We start from the raw sequence: 20273 nt of genomic DNA on the forward strand, positions 1-20273 counted from the left end.
GTAGTAGCAGTTGTAGTAGTTCGAGAGAATTTAGTGATATCGATGTTGGTAGTAGTAGTTCGAGAGAATTTAGTGATGTTGGTAGTAGTAGTAGTAGTAGTAGTAGTAGTAGTAGTAGTAGTAGTAGTAGTAGTAGTAGTAGTAGTAGTAGTACTTTCAAGTAACGTGTTGCAAAGTGTGAACAACGTTCGTTTAGCATGCTTACAAAACGTTACTCATAGGTTAGAAATAAGTTTCGGGTACGCTAAGCATTACCTCGACATGTTTCGACTTATGAGTAACTTACAAGTAACGTGTTTCGACGTGTGTCAACGATCGCATAACGTGCCTACAACTTATGGCCAGCGTAGCGGAACGTGCGAGTCATACGCCGGCATACGTCGTAAAATTTCAAGCATGAAAAAATTTGAGGAAAACACAAAAGTACAACGTTTAAAGCCAGCGTACTACGACATATGGCAGTTTTTCAGTGTGCTCTTAACGAATACAAAACGTACCCATAACGTTTTCGACGTGTACCAGCATTTGACAAATTTTTCATAAATCGGCATACGCTGGCTAAATCGTCAAGGTGTGACAGGGCCTTAACAGGGGCTCAAACTCAAGATCCTAAAACATTAAGCCAACACCAGGCTGTAAGAATTTTTTATTATTTTATTGAACTTCACCCTAAACAAGGGTGAGAACCACTAAATATGAAGGGCAACTGAGAGGAAAAAAAACTGCCAAAATCTTCACCTAGTCTTGAAACATGGAAACATCTTCACAGGCCTACTGTAAAGGAGGGGCTAACTCGGCCAGGTGGAAGAATAAATTTTAATAAGGGGGTGGGGGTGGAGGAGGGCAGGAAAATAATTTATTCCCCCCCCTAAAATGTTATGTCTATTCCTCACAAGTTGTATATAAACATATTCACCACTGCAAGCAAGAGCATCAGTCTTGACAGGATGTGAACATGAAGGATTTGCTTTTCAACCACACACATGCGCTGTATCAAAGTAATATTGTGCCAATCATCATCATCATGTACCATGCATGATGCAGTGTGGTGGTGCTGCCAAAGATAGTTAAGCTACAATCCTGGTCAAGTCACCACTTCGACTCAGTAAATCAGGGCAGGAATTTGAAATTTGTTCAGGGTGCCGGCGATAGCTCGTCAACTCTTCATGAAGGACACTGTGGAATATTTACCATCCATCCACTGAAACCTATTTTGCCGTTCGAACCAAAAGTGGATCTTCACGACGATGCATCTAGTCCACACAAGAGGGAAACAAACACAGGATGTTAATAGATAGTGGCTTGCAAAGGTATTCACCCCCTCACAATAATGCCACATTTACATGAATTACGAATCGTGGAGAAAATTTTTCCAAGTGAACATTTTTATTCACAACTAAAGAGATGAAACTAAACACTGTTATAGTTGGAGGTGGTTACATGTCAGGAATACCTGCAAAAAAAACATGTACAAATCAAAATTCATTGGTTATAAAAGTATTCAGCCCCTGAGGCCAGTACTTAGTAGAAGCAGCTTTTGCTGCAATGATTGCGATGAGTCTTTTTGGGGAGGTGTCAGTCTCTACCAGCTTTGCATAGTGAGACGGTGAAATCTTTGCCCTTCACGTGAAAATTCCTATAGTTCTGCCAAGTTTGATGGGGATCATCAATGGAATGCAGCCTTCAAGTCTTGCCATCAATGTTCAATTGGGTTCAAGTCAGGACTTTGACTGTACTGGGCCACTCAAGAACATTTATTTTCATCTGATTCAGCCACTCCAGTGTGGTGGCTTTAGCTTTGTGCTTCGGATCATTGTCCCGTTGAATTGTGAATCTCCTACCCAGTTTCAGATTAATGGCTGACTCAAGCAGGTTTTCATCAATGATTCTCCTGTACTTTGCACCGTTCATTGTCCCTCCTATCCTGACAAGCTTGCCAGTTCCTGCTGATGAAAATCAGCCCAACAACATGATGCTGCCACCACCTTGCTTGACAGTGGGGATGGTGTTAACTGGGTGATGTGCAATGTTATGCTTGTGTCAGACGTAACGCTTTGAAAGGGTGAATACTTTTGCAAACCACTGCATACACTGATGAGCCAAAACATGACGACCACCTGCCTAATATGCTGTTGGTCCTCTGTGTGCCACCAAAACAGCACCGACCCGCCAAGACATGGACTCCACAAGACCCTTGAAGGTGTCCTGTGGTATCTGACACCAAAACATGAGCAGCAGATCCTTCAAGTCCTGTAAGTTGCGAGGTGGAGCCGCCGTGGATCGGACTTGTCGGTCAAGCACATCCCACAGATGCTCAATCGGATTGAGATCTGGAGAATTTGGAGGCCAGGGCAACACCGTGAACACTTCATCATGTTCCTCAAACCATTCCCGAACAATGTGTGCAGTGTGGCAGGGCGCATTATCCTGCTGAAAGAGGCCAATGCCATCAGGGAATACCATTGCCATAAAGGGGTGTACCTGGTCTGCAACGATGATTATGTAGGTGACACGTGTCAAATTGATGTCCACATGAATGGCCGGACCCAGGGTTTTCCCAGCAGAACATTGCCCAGAGCATCACACTCCCTCCACTGGCTTGTCTTCTTCCCACAGTGCATCCTGGTGCCATCACTTTCCCAGGTAAACGGCACACACGTACACGGCCATCCACGTGATCTAAAAGAAAACGGGACTCATCAAACCAGGTGACCTTCTTCCATTGCTCCAAGGTCCAGTTCCGACGCTCGCGTGCCTATTATAGGCGCTTTTGACAGTGGATAGGGGTAATCATGGGCACTCTGACCGGTCTGTGGCTACGCAGCCCCATACGCAGCAGGGTGCGATGCACTGTGGCTTGTGACACATTCCTCCCATGACCACCATTAAAATTTTCTGTGACTTGTGCCACAGTAGACCTTCTGTCGGTTTGGACCAGACGTGATAGCCTTTGTTGTCCTCGCACATCGATGAGCCTTGGGCGCTCAACACCCTGTCGCCGGTTTGTGGTTTGTCCCTGCGAAGGAGCACTGTTTGTGGGTACTCACCACTGCTGACCAGGAGCACCCCACAAGCCTTGCCATTTCAGAGATGCTCTGACCCATTCGTCTGGCCATAACAATTTGGCCCTTGTGAAAGTCGCTAAGGTCTTTACTCCTGTATCCAACACATCAACTTCAAGAACTGACTGTTCACTTGCTGCCTAATATATCCCACTCCTTGACAGGTGCCATTGTAACAAGATAATCAATGTTATTCACTTCACCTGTCAGTGGTCATAATGTTTTGGCTCATCAGTGTATGTGGGACAGGAATCAAATACCAAAGGTGCAGAATGAATAATTGTCCAAACATTTGTATATCTTGCATGGATTGGTGACCAACGTTTGGTTGAGAAAAAAGCCTTGCCTTCATCAACAATACAACATCTGTACAGGACTTGGAAATGATGATGAAAACAGTGATTGCAGGTTATATGCAGAATCTTCACTTGAAACTCACTGTTGCTGTTGCCAGGTGTGCAGGTAAAGAAGAAAACATTTACACGACTCTGGATATACAGCCATCACATATACAACAAGGTCAAGAGACGGGACATCGTAGCCTGGGCACGTGATCTTGGCCTCTCTGGGTTCTGTTTGCCTGGAAAGCCTGGTATTGTGTGTGTCGAGGGGGCACAGGAAGCATGTGAGGAATACTGGACCCGGTATGCTTGAACGCTTCATCACATTTGTCTAGGTTTCAGCGAATCATAAGCAATCTCTCACTGCAGGCAAGTCAGTGGTCTTTGTCTTCATCAGTCTCCTCTCTGGGCCTTGCCCCCCCAGCCCCCCCCACTCTCTGTACCGCCCATATTTCTGCAGGGCGCTCAAGGTCCGCCAGCAACCCCCTTCACTCTCATTCTTCTTTTTTCACCACCTTTGGAACAAACTCCCACACACTCTTCCCTCCAGATCTTCAAAATAGCTGTTCACCATGATCTTTTCTACCCCCGTTAATCCACCCCAACCCAACTCTTTCATATTCCCTGCTTTCTTTCCTGAAGGTCCTTGCCGTGTCCATCTTGTTTACCCCGTATACCCCACCCCATCCCTCTCCATTCCACAGGTCTCCTAATGTCTCTATTCCCCACTGTTTTGTGCTTCCCTCTCCCATCCTTCTCGTCTCCTACTCCCCTTGTTATACATTTTGTGTGTTAGCTCTTTATACAAGCCTCGACATTGTATTTTTTTTTTTTTTATAATAATAAAAAGCATTTGGTTCACAGTTTTGTCATCCCTCTGGATACACTTATAGTTGCGTGAAAAAACTGGAAGGGTACTCGGTAGAGCACATCCCTCCACCACGTAATGCCTGATCCACGAGAACATATCGGGCCCAATACGTTTTTGAAATATCATGCTATATATCGTTTTTGGCCAAATCTCTCAATGGTGAAGAATCACTTTAAAAATTCTAGTTGTCGGATCCAGATCTTCACCAAAATCAAATCACTTCTTCCTCGTCACACACCCAACCTGTCACCAAGTTTTGTCATAATCCATCCACAACTTTTTGAAATATCATGCTGTATATCATTTCTTCACTGAACTCAAACCAATTCGTCCTCGTCACACACCCAACCTGTCCACCAAGCTTCATCCAAATCCGTCTGAAATATCCTTATCACCGACAGACAGCCACAGATGGAAGGGTGAAAGCATAATTCCAGTAATGGAGGTAAAAGAAACAACACATTTGAAAAGCAACATTAGGAAATAAAAATGAAACTTTGAAGGTATGGTGGGAGTTCACACCATGCTCGGCTGTCAAGAAATAACGTCGCGTATTTTTACGTGCGACATGTACTTCCGTCCTTGCAGATTAAAACGTGTGAACCGGATGTGTGGCAATTTGTTGATGATCTCTAAAACTGTGCCGAAATAGAATAAGGAAATATGACGAATCAAAGAATGATATGCACCCCCAAAATCGAGTCGAAGACCGAGTAATAAATGAGTGTTTTGGTGTCAACACCCCTCCAGCAGTTGTGATGTTTCGATTTCTTTGATTTGCTCACTGCACTGGACCACACTCTTGTGAACACCGTGTTTTATGCCCTGCGTGAGCTTTCCTCACAGTATTGTTACACTACACCGGCAGGAATTCAACTGGCACTGTACAGACTCGTTACACCACCGGGAAACTAATTGCCGCGCTTGTTTTTTTAGCAGCGAGATCAACTCTTCCCCTGCACAGATTTGGGAATGTCCGCCATCTTTTCCTTTTTGAGTTAACTCGTGTGATGGCATCAACCGGTCGCTTGTACGCAGCACGAATCAACCCCGCATCGGCCATGACTATTTGATTGGGTGACCAATTGTTCAAGGACCATCCCATGACCGATTGGAACGGGAGTGAACACAACTTAACGTGGCCCTGTCTGGTCCCGAGTGGCCTCAAAGACGTGGTGGAAAGGAGCCAAGGAAGGCAGTTCCACAACCAGGAGAAGAGAGGAACAAAAGAGTTAACGTATGTGTGCAGTCAGCCTGGCTTTTGGAAATTTAACCAGAAGGGGTGACTGGAAGGACATGTGCATTCTTAAGGAGCTGTGGAGGGGTTCAGAGGGTTGAGAGAGTAAAATGAGCTGGAGTGGAGGAGAGGCAGTTAAAAAAAAATAAAAAAAATAAAAAAAAAAACAATAGCAGAGGGTGGTCATCAGATTCAGGTCAGGATGCTTTCAAAGATTGGCAGATGCAGTTTAACCTAAACAAATGTAAAGCACTGGGGATGGGTCAGAATAATGAAAATAGAGATTGCATGACGCAAGGGACAATCTTAGTGTGTCACACAGAAGGATCTGGGAGGTAAGCAGACAGGATAACGCCAGACAGCTATATGTAAAGCAAGCATGATTTTAGGATGCATTGTTTAGGTGATCTAGTATAAATCAAAGGAGGTAGTTTTAACACTGCAGAAGAACTTAGTGAGGTCTATGCTGGAATATTGTGTGACAGTTTTGGTCACATTCTCGGAAGGATATAGCTGCCATCGAGAGGGTTCGGTGTAGGGCTACTCGATTGATTTTGGGCCTTGCAACACAAAGTTATGAGGAATGTTTGAAGGAGACAAGACTTCTACATGGGAAAGGAGGGGACTGTGATGGGATCCGAAAGAGATGTTTAGGGTAATGAAGAGTATGGACAAGATGAATGCAGTGGGTTTCTTTCAGCAGAGTGGTCACTATTAGAACCAGGAGCCACAGCTTGAGGATAAAGAGGATGAGAGCAAGGACAGTTTTAAGGCAGGGGTCTTTCAGTCAGAGTGGTTATTGCACCAGTGTCTCCCTGGAAAGGTAGTGGCAGTGCAGGGTGTGGATAAGTTTAAACGGGGTTTAGATAGGTACCTGGATGCATTGGGGATATTGGCTTGTGTGGATCGAAGGTAGCTTGTGTAGAGATGGGCCGAATGGTCTCCTCCTGCACCAAAGTTCCTTCCACCATCCTGTACAATGTCCATTTCTGTTTTAAAAGCAAATGAATCCATGGGACAAAAGTTATTTTTTGTTATTCTTTCCTTGCTTTCATTTTTAACTTCACTGTAACTGATGGCTACAATGAATATTTAGAAATAACCTTGTATTATCCACCTGATATTGCCATGGCAATATGATGGAAGCCAATAGGATTGTTGTCTGGTATGAGGATTATGAACACACCTACTGTAAGTTGATGAGTCGGTATCACTCTGTCTGACCTCAACCATCCTGGACTGTACACCTCCCAGGCTGCGACGGCTGTCCTGGCATCATATTGCAATAAAACACCGCGAGGACATCCCAGTGCAGGTGAACCACACTGCAGAGCACGACTCCGAGAGAGAGTTTGAGCCGCTACGACGTTTCCCACCACTGGAGGAGAAGGCGTTTCAGGTCTGAGAGACAAGCATGGACCTGGGTCAGCTTTACCGATATCTGGAAGAGCATGGCTGTGGAAATATCTTTAAGCTATACTTTGGTGTTGAAGGACAGTAAGGCAGGTGGACGTGTGGTCTGTCATTAGTAATATGAGAATTTATGCTCCAAAATAAACAAATAAAATCTACGAGTTGTTCTTCATGTGTACGTTGACATCCTTTCTTAAAAGATTGTCAGTCGGTTTTAAAGAGCATCTTCTTCTTCATCATCCTTTTACCTCCATCACCGAAGGTGGACAGATGTTATGTTTTCATCTTTGTCTGTCCGTGAGCAGGATATCTCAAAGTAATGTATGAATTCGGACGAAATTTGGTGGACAGCGACAAAATGATTTTGGTGAAAATCCGGATACTAAAGTTTTTAAATGACTTCACCATTGAAAGTCCCAAAACTGATATACAAGGAACGACATCTCAAAATCTTGTGAACGGGCCATGATAATTTGATGGACGAGTTGGGTAGGTGACAGAAATAAGCGAATGAGATTTTGGTTCAGGTCCGGATGCCGATCCAGCCCAGTGGGATACAAAACTTAAACTGTTCGGTCTGGCGGAGGTATGCGCTCTCCCTTGTTCATGTTAGCAATAACTTGCCTACTCTTTGCGAATGGCACTGTGGAATCCAATTCAATGCCTTCTGCTGGTTGCTGGTTAGGGAAAAAATTTAGGATTTGTTCAGGGTGCCGGCGATAGCTCGCCTACTCTTCGTGAAGGATACCATGGGATCTTTAACGTCTACCAACTAATGACGGCAAATAGGACGGCCAGTTTAACATCCGTCCGAAGGATGGCACACGCATTGATGACTCACCCTGCCTGCGAGACACTAAGACGAGAGTTTGTAACTGGGCCAAGATTCAAACCTCGGGCAAACAGCTTTGACGTGAGGGTGCACAGCCATAATGAAAGGTTATTCCTACAGTTTGCCATGGAATCTTATTCTGATAATCAAGTGTTTAATCATTTATTTACTGCGATTTGTACAACTCGGTTTCTCGTGTTTCTCAAAGTTATTTTGGAAGGAAAGTTAGAATCGGTGCTTTTTCCAGTTCAGGGCAGACAAACCCAATGCTGCTGCTCAGCGCAACTCCCCGATAGGATGGCGGAGGTCATACTCGTGTTAAAAGGAACATGGCACAGCATCCTCTTTTCGGGGGGGGGGGGTTGGCTTATCTGGGGGGCATCGTAAGAGAACTCACCTTCCGGGCTTGTTCGAAATACAACCCAGTTACGGTGGGTGCTACCCAACTAGTCTGGTGATACCGCATTACTCATTCTCGTTTCCACTTGATAAACAAACGGGGCTGGGATATACAGCTCAGTTCGAGTCACTTTAGAAACCATCTGAGACACCCCACCAACCCCCATTCCCCACTGCGTTCCGTACAAACGGCTGGAACCACAACTTCACCTGCGAATGCAATAAATAGATGGTCCCCGAATCGAATAATTTTGCTGAACGAAAGTGACTGGACAGCATTATTCATTCCTCCACGTTTAACGGCAGGCCTTAATCAATTAACTTCGCACGAAGCTGTCATGGCAAGAGTTTAATAACTTTTACTCCTTTTGAACTCTTCGTCATCGTGAGATACCGAGGAGTAAAGGGAAAACTAATTCACGGCCGAGTGTGCACGACCTTGCGGAGCAGTGAGAACGTTATTTTCCCTCCCTTGGAATCACTATTTAAACAAGCGGTAAAGCGGAGGGAGCTTCGTACACTCACTCGTACAGCGGGAGCGACCAGCTATTTGGCAGACATGAGTGTGGAGCGCATCTCTTCTTACCGGCGAGTGTTCGATGCCGAAGGCTTCGTCTCGGGATCGTGCCTTGCCGGTGGCTCGATGAGGGCCCGTGGTCGGAGCACATCTCCCGCAGGATTCCGCGCTCTCAGTGCATCCCCGGCACGGTTTCGCTCATCGAGCGCAGCACGTGGAGGGGGCTGGGCCTGGCAGCATGCGAGGGGGGGAGATGTCCAACGTTCCGCCTCCCTATATGGAGTGCGCGCCGCGTCAGGCGCAATGGCGTAAGTTACGTCGTGGTCGAAAAGTTGCACGAGCTAACCAACAAATTTCACACCATTGTAGAACACACACTTATAAACACATTGAGGAGAAGTGCAGATGTGTCGTGTTGTGCTTTCGAGATAGTGTAACCATTATGAGACTGAAACATTAGAACTTGATTATACTGTACCGAAAAAAATGGACTTTTTGATATAAACGGTACGTTTGTAGTTTTCTTCCTATTCTATCATGCGTATGAATTGGGTCAAAGAAGCAAGGTGGCCATAATCCATAATACGGGTGTATTTGCTGGAAGTGATAATATCGATCGTTTGTTCATCCTCCATGGCGGCTGTTTTCCGTTTCGATGTGATGGGACTGCATCATGGTGACCAAAGGTCGATGGTGCCACCCCTGGACCTTGCAGCAGCAAGTGCCATGAATGCAGAGTACCGCACATCCCGCTGCACTGACCGTGACCAGCTCGTCCTTCTCAATAACCGCTTTGCCTCCTATATCGAGAAGGTCAGGTGGTGGGATAATGGAGGCTTTCACAGACCGTCAGCATTACCCACTGATGCCATCTGCATGTACATCTTCACACACACTCAGCTTTTCTCATCGATATTTTGTGATGATGCAGGTAAGAGATCTGGAACAAGAGAACCGTCTGCTGGAGGTTGAGATTCAAACTCTACGGCGCTCGGGTGGACAACCCTCCGGACTTCGAGCCCTTTTTGTGGCAGAGCTCAGAGGACTGCAAGCACTGGTACAAAGCAGCCGTCAACAGCGGGTAAGTGGGCCGAAAACCAGCAAACATCCACACAGGTTCCTACTTGTGCAAAAAGTCAACAATGCAACACTGCTACCAAGAGGAAACAAAGGTCTTGTATCTCACCTTGCTTGTGCAGGACATGGCTGTGGCAGAACGAGCAGCGCTCGAAGCCGAGCTGGCAGCAGTGAAGAAACGTTACGAGGAAGCCACAGGCGCACGTCGTGCCGCACAAGACGAGCTTGAGGCCTTCCGTCCGGTACGTCTGCCTTTCCAACTCCAGAAAAAAGGGCAACTGTTATGGAAAGCGAAGCACAAGATCAATGGACAAGACTGGAAATAAAGAAATCTAACCCCAACTATAACCATAATTTTTTCTTGTCATGTACACGTCTTCTCAGGATGTCGACAAAGTGACATCCCGTCGCCTCGACTTGGAGTTGCAGATAGAGCTCCTAGAAAGGAAACTCGAGTTCCTCAAGTCGGTACAGAGCGAGGTAAACAATTTTTCCATCATTTTCATCACACAACACGCTTGACTACAGTTACTCAACTTTAATCATCGTTGTACGTGTTTATGAACTATCCAGACGAAGGGTTTGTCAACATCAAAAGGCCAAAATATTTTGACAATCTACTCCATTGGGCTGGCATAAGCTGGAGCTGTGTGTACTCACTTCTGAACTGTCTCACCTGGGTTTGAATCTCGTTCCAGCTATAAATAGTCTTTCTGGTGTTTTCCAGACATGGCAAGGAGTCAATGCATGAATTGTCCCTCGAAAGGACATTAAGCTCAAGGACCCGTCGGCTGGAATTAATTGGACGTTGAAGATCCCACTGTGTCCTTCACAAAGAGTGGGCGAGCTCCTGCCGGCACCGTGGCCAAATTACAAATTCCTGCTCTAAGCTACAAGGGGCACTGCATCAGATAGATCCACTCCCTTGGGATGATGGATGCACATTTAAGAGTTGTAACACAAAATAAATTGAAAACGCGTCAATCCGATCCGAAGTACATATGCGCTTCAGAGCGTATTAACCTGTTGAAGCAGTTTGTAGGCCTGGAGTCATATTGAGTGATTTGCCATCTCTCTCCCAGCAGTAGTTAGGGCAGGAATTTGTAATTTATTCAGGGTGCCAGCGATAGCTCACCGATTCTTAGCGGCAGACACCGTGAGATCTTTAAAATCCACAAACTAATGCCGGCAGACGGGACACCCAATTTAGCGTCCATGAGGGACGCATTGATGGATCACCCCGCCTGTGAAACACCGGGATGATAGTTTATAACTGGGTCAGGATTCAAGCCCAGGCAAAACAGCTTATAAAAACGAGCGTGCATAACCCTCGGCCATCCTTTCAGCCCAACAATGACAAAGCCAATTCCCAAAAAATAATAATAATTAAAAAAATTCTCACCAGTAATGATTGTGCTTCTTTTTCTTTAATCACCATTCTTTCCTCTTCAGGAGATCAACGAACTCTTGGCGCAAATTCATGGTACTACAGCGAAGGTGGAGATGGAGTATGCCTTGCCAGACCTCACGACTGCCTTAAGAGACATCCGTGCTCAGTACGAGGACATCGCTAGCAAAAATCTCAAGGTACTTTCAATGTTAAAGATTTCAAGATTGGTCTTTATATTTAAAGGTGGCCTTCTTTAAAAAAAAAATAATAAAAATAATAATAATTCCTTCTTTCAGGAACTGGATGACTGGTACAAAGCAAAGTTTTCAGACGTTGCACCCACAGCTTCCCAGAGAGTCGAGGACTTCCACTGCCTCAAGAAGGAAGTTTCAGACAGCAAACTGTTGGTATGGTGCTCCATATTGCTCATATTGTGGTGTAAAAATAGCAGTGCACCCAAGAACTATACTTGAACTACCAATGCTCCACATATGTCGTGTGCACATTTCCCCCCCCCCCCCCTCCACAGCTACAAGCACTGGAACGTGAGCTGGATGCACTGAAGTCCAGGAACCTCGCCTTGATGGCTCAAATCAAAGCGGCGGAAGACAGACATCGGGAAGAGAAAGCTCAAAAACAGGTGGCCCATCACACAAGATATTTACAAGTTCTCTTCCACAATTCAGCTCCTTTGGACATCGATTCGTTAAACGAGAAGACTGTACCATGCCACATTTTCTGCAGGTTAAAGTGGACGAGCTAAGCGCAGAGCTCGCAAGCATGCGCAGTGAAGCTGCACAGCACCTGCAGGAGTACCAGGACCTGCTCAATGTCAAAATGGCATTGGATATCGAAATTGCTACGTACAGGTAGGTCTCTTCCATGTATCATCACAACCACAACCAGTTACATGTTTTTTGTTTCTTTTTTAAGTTGTTACAATGAATATCATAAACAGTTTTCTGTGCTGTACTTCCTCGAACGGGCACTGATTCTCAACATTGATGGGGTACTTTATGTAAACACTCACAACGAGAACAATAAATTAAATTCCACAAATTATTTTGTGGATTTTCTTATGTATTTCAATTCCATCGACTACAGGAAGTTACTCGAGGGAGAGGAAAGCCGGTTGTCCACTACGGTAATGACAACAGGATTTGGAAGTCTGGTACATGGAGCAGGAGGACACGGCGCTTTAAGCGAAAGCCTTAGACAGGATCGCATGATGGAGACCAAGGAATGCAAAACCTTGCACATACGGTGAGTGTTAACCTGGCAAGAGACATCAAGTCCATAAAGCAAGCGCACAACATGACAGTGTGATGACAGTACTGTCACTTTACTTCCACAGATCCTCAAGAAGCAACATCTGAGCAAGGTGGAAAGACAAGGTGGATGGAATCTCAGTATAACCGATGTGCGAGCTTGCCTGCTTTACCTGGCATATTAATACCGGATGGAAAAAAAAAATTCGCTGAAAGAGAAAATCATACAAATAAAAAAACAAAAACATTCCATTTGAAAGAAAATGAAAATAATAAGAGGAATATGGATGTTTGAACACCTTAGCATAGATAAACATGGATAACCCCTTCCAATCACACAAACGAACATCCACTCCCCCCCCCGCCCCCCATCCCTCCTTCCCCTCCTCACCATCCAAACACCGAGCACATTATTGCACCATGGATCAGTGGAGAAATCATTTCATTGCTTGAGAAATCATAAAGTTTGTTTGTCCGTTCCAAATACAAGTTGGATATGTAGAAAATAAACAGAAGGAATGCAAATCATGTCTATATCCATGTACGATTCACATAATATGGCCATTTTGTTACAACACAAGTACACCATCCTGTTTCCAAGGAACACTGGATGGGAAAAAGAAAAAAAAAACACATTTTATATGATCAGGTGGTACAATATCCGGTGTTGAACATCAACATTACTGATGACAACCCCCACCACCAGCAGCAACTCTCATTTCACAAATGGTGTTCATATTTTTGGTCATACCCCCCAACCCACAGCTAGTGCAATGGTGTCGTCTCTTCATGTATTATTGCAATGGACACTTGCAGACAGTCTTAGCAGACCGGCTCAAGCCAGTCCAGAGGCCAATGCAAACACGTCGCATCGCCGATTAAACACGCTTTGTCATGAGAATAATTTGCGCAAATGTTCAAGCAATGCCCCTTTCTGGCTCGAGTCAAAACAAATAAAATTCACAAAGCACTCAAGTTGAACATGACTCTTACATTCACAAATAATTAGCATATCAACATGTTGTACAAGGAACGTCATAACAAGAACATCTCCGTGTTCTATTGGCTCAGGTTTATATAATAATTTTTTTTTTCTGGTTGCAGACGCAAAAAGACTCACGATGATTGGACAACCTCTAGCAGTTGGGCACCTGTCCCAAGCATTGGATTTCCAAAGCAAAAGGAAATAGTCAACCAAATACCCCCACCTCACACTAACCCCCCTCAGTTGATGGACAGAAGGTCATGATAGAAACAATCTCAACAAACTCACACGTTATTGCTGGCGAATTGTCACAACCACTTCAAATAATGTGCATTTTCATGACAACTTGTGCAAAATTTTGCCGACAAAGTGGTTAATCTCAAGTGTGGAATTACAAAATAATCTCAACTACAGTCACAAACAATTTCATGCATGATGGAAAGGTAACCCGAACCATGTGGGTGACTTTCAAATGCATGACTTTTAACCCAGGGAGGCAGGTGATAGAGGGCCTTCTAAACTTGGCTCGTGGTTCAAGGCCATCGTGTGTGATGTTTCTACAAATGAGCGGTCAAGTTGAAAGCTCTCTCTACTGATCTATTGTCCGTTATTTAAAAAAGAAGAAAAGAGGAATAACTTTTATCTTTGAAAATCCAGCAGGTAAACTCTCGTCCAGGAAAAAAATAAATCACCACAGACCAGTGGTTGGATAGTTTCCCTACTTGTAACAAGCGATACCAATTTGAGAGTGGGGTGGACGCACTTTGCTGGTCAGTATTTAGCATTTTCCATTTGTCATCATAGATTGTGCAATACATCCATGGCATGATGACCACCAATAAAGTGCCACTGCATCGCTTGCCATTCCCCAAACCAGTCATCTTGTGTTTATAAACCATTGGTGCTGAAAATAACTGGTGAAAGTGAACTTCACGCAAAAGATCTTTACAAATGGTAAAATAGATGAACTTTTTTGAGAAAAGAAATCAAAGGTCAAAAGCGATCCAACCGTTTTGCTGCAGGCTTTTTCGTGGTGCTGGCTTGGGTGTTTGGGATAAGGGTGGAAGAGCAATATCCAAATCGAGCGGCTCTGCAGCGGTCGACAACTCAGCATCACTCGAATGGAAAATCGAGAACTCTGTGCTTTGAGGCGGAGGAGGTGGGCGGGTTGGGATCTGTGGAGGGAGAGAGGGTTGCCTCAAAACTGGTTCTGCACTGGAGGAGTTGGAGAAGCTATAGAGTTCATGAGTACGAGGTGGGATGGGAGGAGGACGTCGCACAGAAGGTCTTGGGAACATCAAATGCAAAGATTGGTCTGAGCCCCAAAGGGAAGCAGAGTAGAGTTCAGTCGCTGTGCGGGCAGTAGAGCATTTGAGGGAGGATGCCACAGGGTGTTCACAGAGCAGGTCAACACTACTGGCTCGCTGTGGAAGGGCAGGAAGCAGAGGCAGTGGGTTCAACAGAGGTTACAATTCAACAACTATTCAAACTGAATGCATGGTGCCCTCTTGCAAACTCAAACTTGTATACAGATAATGCAGAGATAATATGCAACTTTCAAAATGATAATGAATGCTAAATGAAGCCTTTTGCGCACGCCCTGTGTGCGTTTTCAGTGACTCGGTTCTGCTCGACAAACTTTTAACCTGCTGTTGCTCATGCTAAATATGAAATTCAAATCGTATTTTAAACATAATTTTCAGCATATCTTGTCGAGGCTCATATGAGAGCTAACACACAACGCACAGCAAGGGGGGCATGAGACAAGAGGGCGGGAGTGGGAAGGACAAAAAAGTGGGGAACAGAGACATTAGGAGATCTGTGGAAGGGAGAGGGATGGGGCGGGGAACACGTGGTATACAAGATGTACATTACAGGGACTTTTAGGAAGGAAAGCAGGGAATTTGAAGAAGGTGGGTTTGGGGTGGATTAATGGGAGTAGAAAAGATTGAGGATTTGGATGGGGGACGATAAGAGGTGGTGGTGAACAGCTGTTTTGAAGGCCTGGAGAGAAGAGTGGGATTGAACAGAGTGAGGGAGTTTATTCAAAAGGCAGGGGAAAAAAAAAGAGGAATGAAAGAGTGCAAGTGAGCAGTGATTCGTGATTTTGGTAGTTTTACCAGAAGGGGGTTGCTGGGGGACATTGAGCGCACTGCGGAAATATGGGTGGGACATATTGCAGACAGAGCAGGGGGGGCGAGACCGGAGAGGAGACAGTCGAAGACGAAGACCACTGACCTGCCTGCGGTGAGAGAGTGAGAGGTCCAAAGACTCAGCCTCATCATGGGAGATGCCAATGATCCAAAATGCCTTGGTTTCCATAGCATGAAGCCGAAAAAGGTGGGAGGCAGGAGCACCAGCCCAGAGGGGAGAGCAGTACTCCATCAATGTGCGGACAAAAGCTTTGTATGTGGTCAGGAGCTCAGGTTGGCCGAGGAAGGACTTTGCACGACGAAGGATTCCCAGACGGCGACTGGCTTTGAAGGCCAGGTTGGAAATGTGGCATTCCCAGGAAAGATCATGGCAGATAGCGAGACCCAGAAGCTTGAATGAAAGTACTTCTTCCAGAGAGTTGGTGAGAAAGTAGATGGGGGGGGGTCCAAACTGTCCTTTCGTAGAGACAGTGAGAGTGTGAGATTTGTCAGGATTGAAAGCCATGTTCCACATGTTGTACCAGTTTGTGATTTTACACAGATCGGCAGAGAGCGAAGAAGCTGCCGATCTGAGAGATGACAGATGGTATGGCCGAGGGTGGAGTCATCAGCAAAGAGATAAAGAGGACTTTCCAGAGAGTCGGAGAGATCATTGATGAAAACCAGAAAAATAACAGGGCCCAGAACACTACCTTGAGGAACTCCAGCCTGGACAGGAAGAGGGATGAAAGAACTCCATTTAGGGCCACACGTTAGCTGCGACAGGAGAGGAAGTCTGCGAGCCATGAGTGGAGATGGCCTTGGATACCATAGGATGAGAGTTTGTTGAGCAGGGCAGGGTGCCAAAAGCACACGATATGTCTCGGGATATGGCTCTGATTTCATGTCCAGCATTGAGTACCTCCATCCATTGTTGGGAGAGCAGAAGCAGCATATCCAGGGTAGTGACCTGGTCTGAAACTAAATTGATGACCTGAAATCATGCCATTGGAGAAGAGGAAGGATTTAATCTCTGAAGCGATGATGGATTCCATAACCTTGCTGATGATTGGGAGAAGGCCGATTGCTCTGTGGTTGCAGGGATCTGTTTTTACACATTTTTTATGTAGGGCAGTAATGTTTGCTGATTTCCAAGCAGATGGCAGATGACCTTGAGCAAATGAGAGGGTGAATAGAACAGAGAGACGGTGAGCAGCAGGTTTTTCAGGACACGTGGGCTGATGCCGTCTGAACCGGTTGCAGAGTCTGAGTCGAGGTTTGACAGCAAGCTCTCCACTTTGTCAGAAGAAAAGGACACAGAGTCGAGGGACAGTTGGGTGCGACTGGGTAAGGTGAGCACTTGGATGACAGTGGCAATTTCAAAACAGTTAACCATAATTGTCTGTTCCTGAATGAATTCAGACTTCCAGAAGTACAGGAATACTGTACAAAAATATCCATGGATGAGAGGAGTCGGGTTCATACAATTAGCTAGTGGCAGCCATGGATATAACACACACACACACACACACACACACACACACACACACACACACACACACACACACACACACACACACACACACACACACACACACACACACACACACACACACACACACACACCACTCGGCCTAATGGTTAGGGCGGTGGGCTTGGGATCCTGGGATCCAGAGTTCAAATCCCACTTTCTGTTGAATCAATACCAGGTGGGGTTGACTCTGCCCGTCATCCTTCGAAGGTCGGCAAAATGAGTGCGAGCTTGCTAGTATCCTGTGTCGGAGTGTCGACCCATCCAGGATTGTGCCCAATAGCCAAGGAGACTGCTTATGCAGCACCAACGCTCTGCACAGATTATGGTCCCAGTGGATATATTTTATTATATTACATACACATATGCGCACGCACGCCACACACACACACACACACACACACACACACACACACACACACACACACACACACACACACACACACACACACACACACACACACACACACACACACACACACACCAGAAAGTATTCACACACCTCGACTTTTGTCACATTTTGTTGTGTTACAGCCAGAATTTAAAATGGATTAAATGGAAAAAAAATTGTCACTGATCGATACAAAATACCCCATAATGACAGTGTGAAAACATGTTTTTAGAAAATTTTCCGAATTAATTAAAAATTAAAAGCGAAAATGTCTTGTGTCAATGAGTATTCAACCCCATCTCAATGACACTCCAAATTGAGCTCAAGTGCATCCAATCTCCTTTTATCATCCTTGAGATGTCTACACCTTGATTGGAGTCGAACTGTGGCCAATTCAATTGAAAACACACCTTTCCATGTAAGGTCCAACTGTTGACAGCATGTGTCAGAGCAGAAACTCCACCATGAAATCCAAGGAACTGTACATAGAACTCCGATATAGAATTGTGAGGAGGCAAAGATCTGGGGAAGGGTATCAAACAATTTCTAGTGTTAAAAGTTCCCAAGAGCATAGTGAGCTCAATCATTAGGAAATGGAAAGAATATGGAATTACCCAGACTCTTTCTCGAGCTAGCCATCCGAACAAACTGAGCAACCGGTCAAAGAAGGACCTTGGTCAGGGAGGTGACCAAGAACCCGATGACCACTCTTGTAGAACTACAGAGTTCCTTGGCTGAGATGGGAGAACCTGCCACAAGAACACGTCTCTGCAGCACTTTAAAAATATAGTCTTTATAAGAGAGTGGCCAGACGGAAGCCATTCCTGAGAAAAAGGCACATGAAAGACTCCAATAACGAGGCAAAATATTCTGTTGTCTTATGAGATGAAAACTGAACTCTGACCTGAATGCAAAATGCTACTTCTGGCAGAAACCATGCACAGCTCATCACCCAACTAACACCATCTCGATTGTGAAGTATGGTGGTGGCAGCATCATACTATGGAGATGCTTTTTAGCGGCAGGGACTGGGAGACTTGTAAGGATAGAGGGAACAATGAATGGAGCCAAATACAGGCAAATCCTTGAGAGCCTGCTTCAGAGTGCAAAATATCTTGGACTGTGGTGAAGATTTAAGTTCCAACAGGAAAATGACCCCAAGCATACAGTCAAAACAACACTGGAACGGCTTCAGAACAAGATCGTGAAAGTCCTTGAGTGTCCCAGACTTGAATCCCCTTGAGAAACTGTGGAAAGACTTGAAGATTGCTGTTCACTGACACTACCCATCCAACTTGACAGAGCTTGAGCAAATCTGCAAGGAAGAATGGGAGAAAATCCCCAAATCCAGATGTGCAAAGCTAATACAGACATACCCAAGAAGACTCGAAGCTGCAATCACTGCCAAAGGCGTTTCAACAAAGTAATGACTCAGAGGGTTGAACACTTATTGACGCAAGACATTTCAGCTTTTCATTTTTAATTAATTTCTAAAAAATTCTAAAAGCACATTTTCACTTTGTCAGTATTGTGTATTACTGTGTAGATCAGGAACAGAATTTAAAAAAAAATTTTAATCCATTTAAAATTCAGGCTGAAACAACAAAACGTGAAGAAAAAAAATTCAAGGGGTGGGAATGCATTCTGAAGGCACTGGACACTCAGTGTACAAAACATTAGTAACACCTTCCTCATATGGAGTTGCACCTCCTTTTGGCCTCAGAGCAGCGTCAATTTGTCGTAGCATGGACTCTACAAGGTGTCGAAAGCGTTCCACAGGGATGGTTGGCCCATGTTGATTCCAATGCTTCCCACAGTTGTGTGAAGTTGGCTGGTAGTAGATCTTTATTAAGAATTGCTCGTTCCATATCATCCCACAGATGCTCAATTCGATTGAGATCTGGTGACTGGGCAGGCCACTGCGATAACCTGAATTCATGGTCATGTTCATGGAATCATTCCTGGGCAATCCTAGCCTTGTGGCATGGGCGATTATCCTGTTGAAGAAATCCATTTGCAGGTGGATACACTGCTGCCAGGAAGGGATGCACCCGATTGGCAATGATGTTCAGATATCCTGTGGCATTCAAATGTTGCTCCACTTTTATCAAGCTCAATGTGTGCCATGAAAATACACCCTACAACATCACACCACCACCACTGGCCTGCAATGTTGACACACGGCATGATGGATGCATGTACTCATGTGATTTTATGCATACCCTTGTCTTCCCATCAGCGTGAAACAGCAGGAACCGGGATTCATCAGACCAGGCAATGTTTTTCCAGTCCTCCAGTGGCCAGAATTTTAGTTCGAGCCAACTGCAATTACAGGTTCTTGGTTTTTGTTGAAAAAAAGTGGAACCCTGTCCGGTCATCGTACCCCATTCATGTCAAGGTACGATGAGTTGTGAATTATTTTATGGGTCTTTTGGCACCAACGTTGTACTGGACTGTCAGTTGACCAACTATAGCCCATCTGTTGCTCTGCACAATTTGTGTCAGCCTCCTTTATCATCAATGAGCCATTTTCCACCACTGGCTGGATGTCCTTTGGGTGGTGGACGATTCTTGTTACACACAGGAAACTGTTAAGCATGAAAAACCCAGCAATGTTGCAGTTCTTGACACACTCAAACTGGTGCACCTGGCATCTACAACCATCTCCACCCCGTTCAAAGGCACTTCAAGCTTTTGGCTTGCCGATTCACCCTCTGCATGGCACATATACACAATACATGTCTCAATCGTTTCAATGCTTAAAAGTCCTGCTTTAACCTGTCTCCTCGGCTTCATCTACACTGACTGAAGTGGGTTTCAACAGGTG

The 20273-nt window shown here is 45.1% G+C and overlaps 3 protein-coding genes across 11 annotated transcripts in view; 1 reads left to right on the forward strand and 2 right to left on the reverse strand.

The window, feature by feature from the left end:
* The window catches only part of CCNC (cyclin C), a 52062-nt gene extending 43072 nt beyond the window's left edge, over positions 1 to 8990 (reverse strand). The window contains exons 1-2 of one of the 4 annotated variants that reach the window (XM_085860507.1): positions 8742 to 8990; positions 6386 to 6500 (exon numbers count right to left, since the gene is read on the reverse strand). In XM_085860507.1, the coding sequence (XP_085716633.1) occupies positions 6386 to 6500; positions 8742 to 8823 (197 nt within the window). In that variant the 5' untranslated portion in view covers positions 8824 to 8990. The remainder of the gene's footprint in view (positions 1 to 6385; positions 6501 to 8741) is intronic. The other 3 variants (XM_085860505.1, XM_085860502.1, XM_085860501.1) reach the window with 3 other exon arrangements.
* The window catches only part of LOC147010722 (glial fibrillary acidic protein-like), a 27897-nt gene extending 15209 nt beyond the window's left edge, over positions 1 to 12688 (forward strand). Inside the window, exons 5-15 of the mRNA XM_085860508.1 lie at positions 3517 to 3706; positions 9359 to 9485; positions 9604 to 9753; positions 9872 to 9991; positions 10134 to 10229; positions 11202 to 11336; positions 11436 to 11546; positions 11669 to 11779; positions 11884 to 12008; positions 12244 to 12402; positions 12494 to 12688. Coding sequence (XP_085716634.1) covers positions 3517 to 3706; positions 9359 to 9485; positions 9604 to 9753; positions 9872 to 9991; positions 10134 to 10229; positions 11202 to 11336; positions 11436 to 11546; positions 11669 to 11779; positions 11884 to 12008; positions 12244 to 12402; positions 12494 to 12515 — 1346 coding nt within the window. The 3' untranslated portion in view covers positions 12516 to 12688. The remainder of the gene's footprint in view (positions 1 to 3516; positions 3707 to 9358; positions 9486 to 9603; positions 9754 to 9871; positions 9992 to 10133; positions 10230 to 11201; positions 11337 to 11435; positions 11547 to 11668; positions 11780 to 11883; positions 12009 to 12243; positions 12403 to 12493) is intronic.
* SYNJ1 (synaptojanin 1) overlaps positions 12457 to 20273 on the reverse strand; it is a 120392-nt gene continuing 112575 nt past the window's right edge. For 5 of the 6 annotated variants that reach the window (XM_085860495.1, XM_085860499.1, XM_085860498.1 and 2 more), the window contains one exon: positions 12457 to 14816. In XM_085860495.1, coding sequence (XP_085716621.1) covers positions 14379 to 14816 — 438 coding nt within the window. In that variant the 3' untranslated portion in view covers positions 12457 to 14378. The remainder of the gene's footprint in view (positions 14817 to 20273) is intronic. The other variant, XM_085860500.1, reaches the window with a different exon arrangement.

Source organism: Eptatretus burgeri, chromosome 16 (genome assembly GCF_056783735.1).
Source record: "Eptatretus burgeri isolate ZD-2024b chromosome 16, Ebu_testis_v1, whole genome shotgun sequence".
NCBI lineage: Eukaryota > Metazoa > Chordata > Myxini > Myxiniformes > Myxinidae > Eptatretus > Eptatretus burgeri.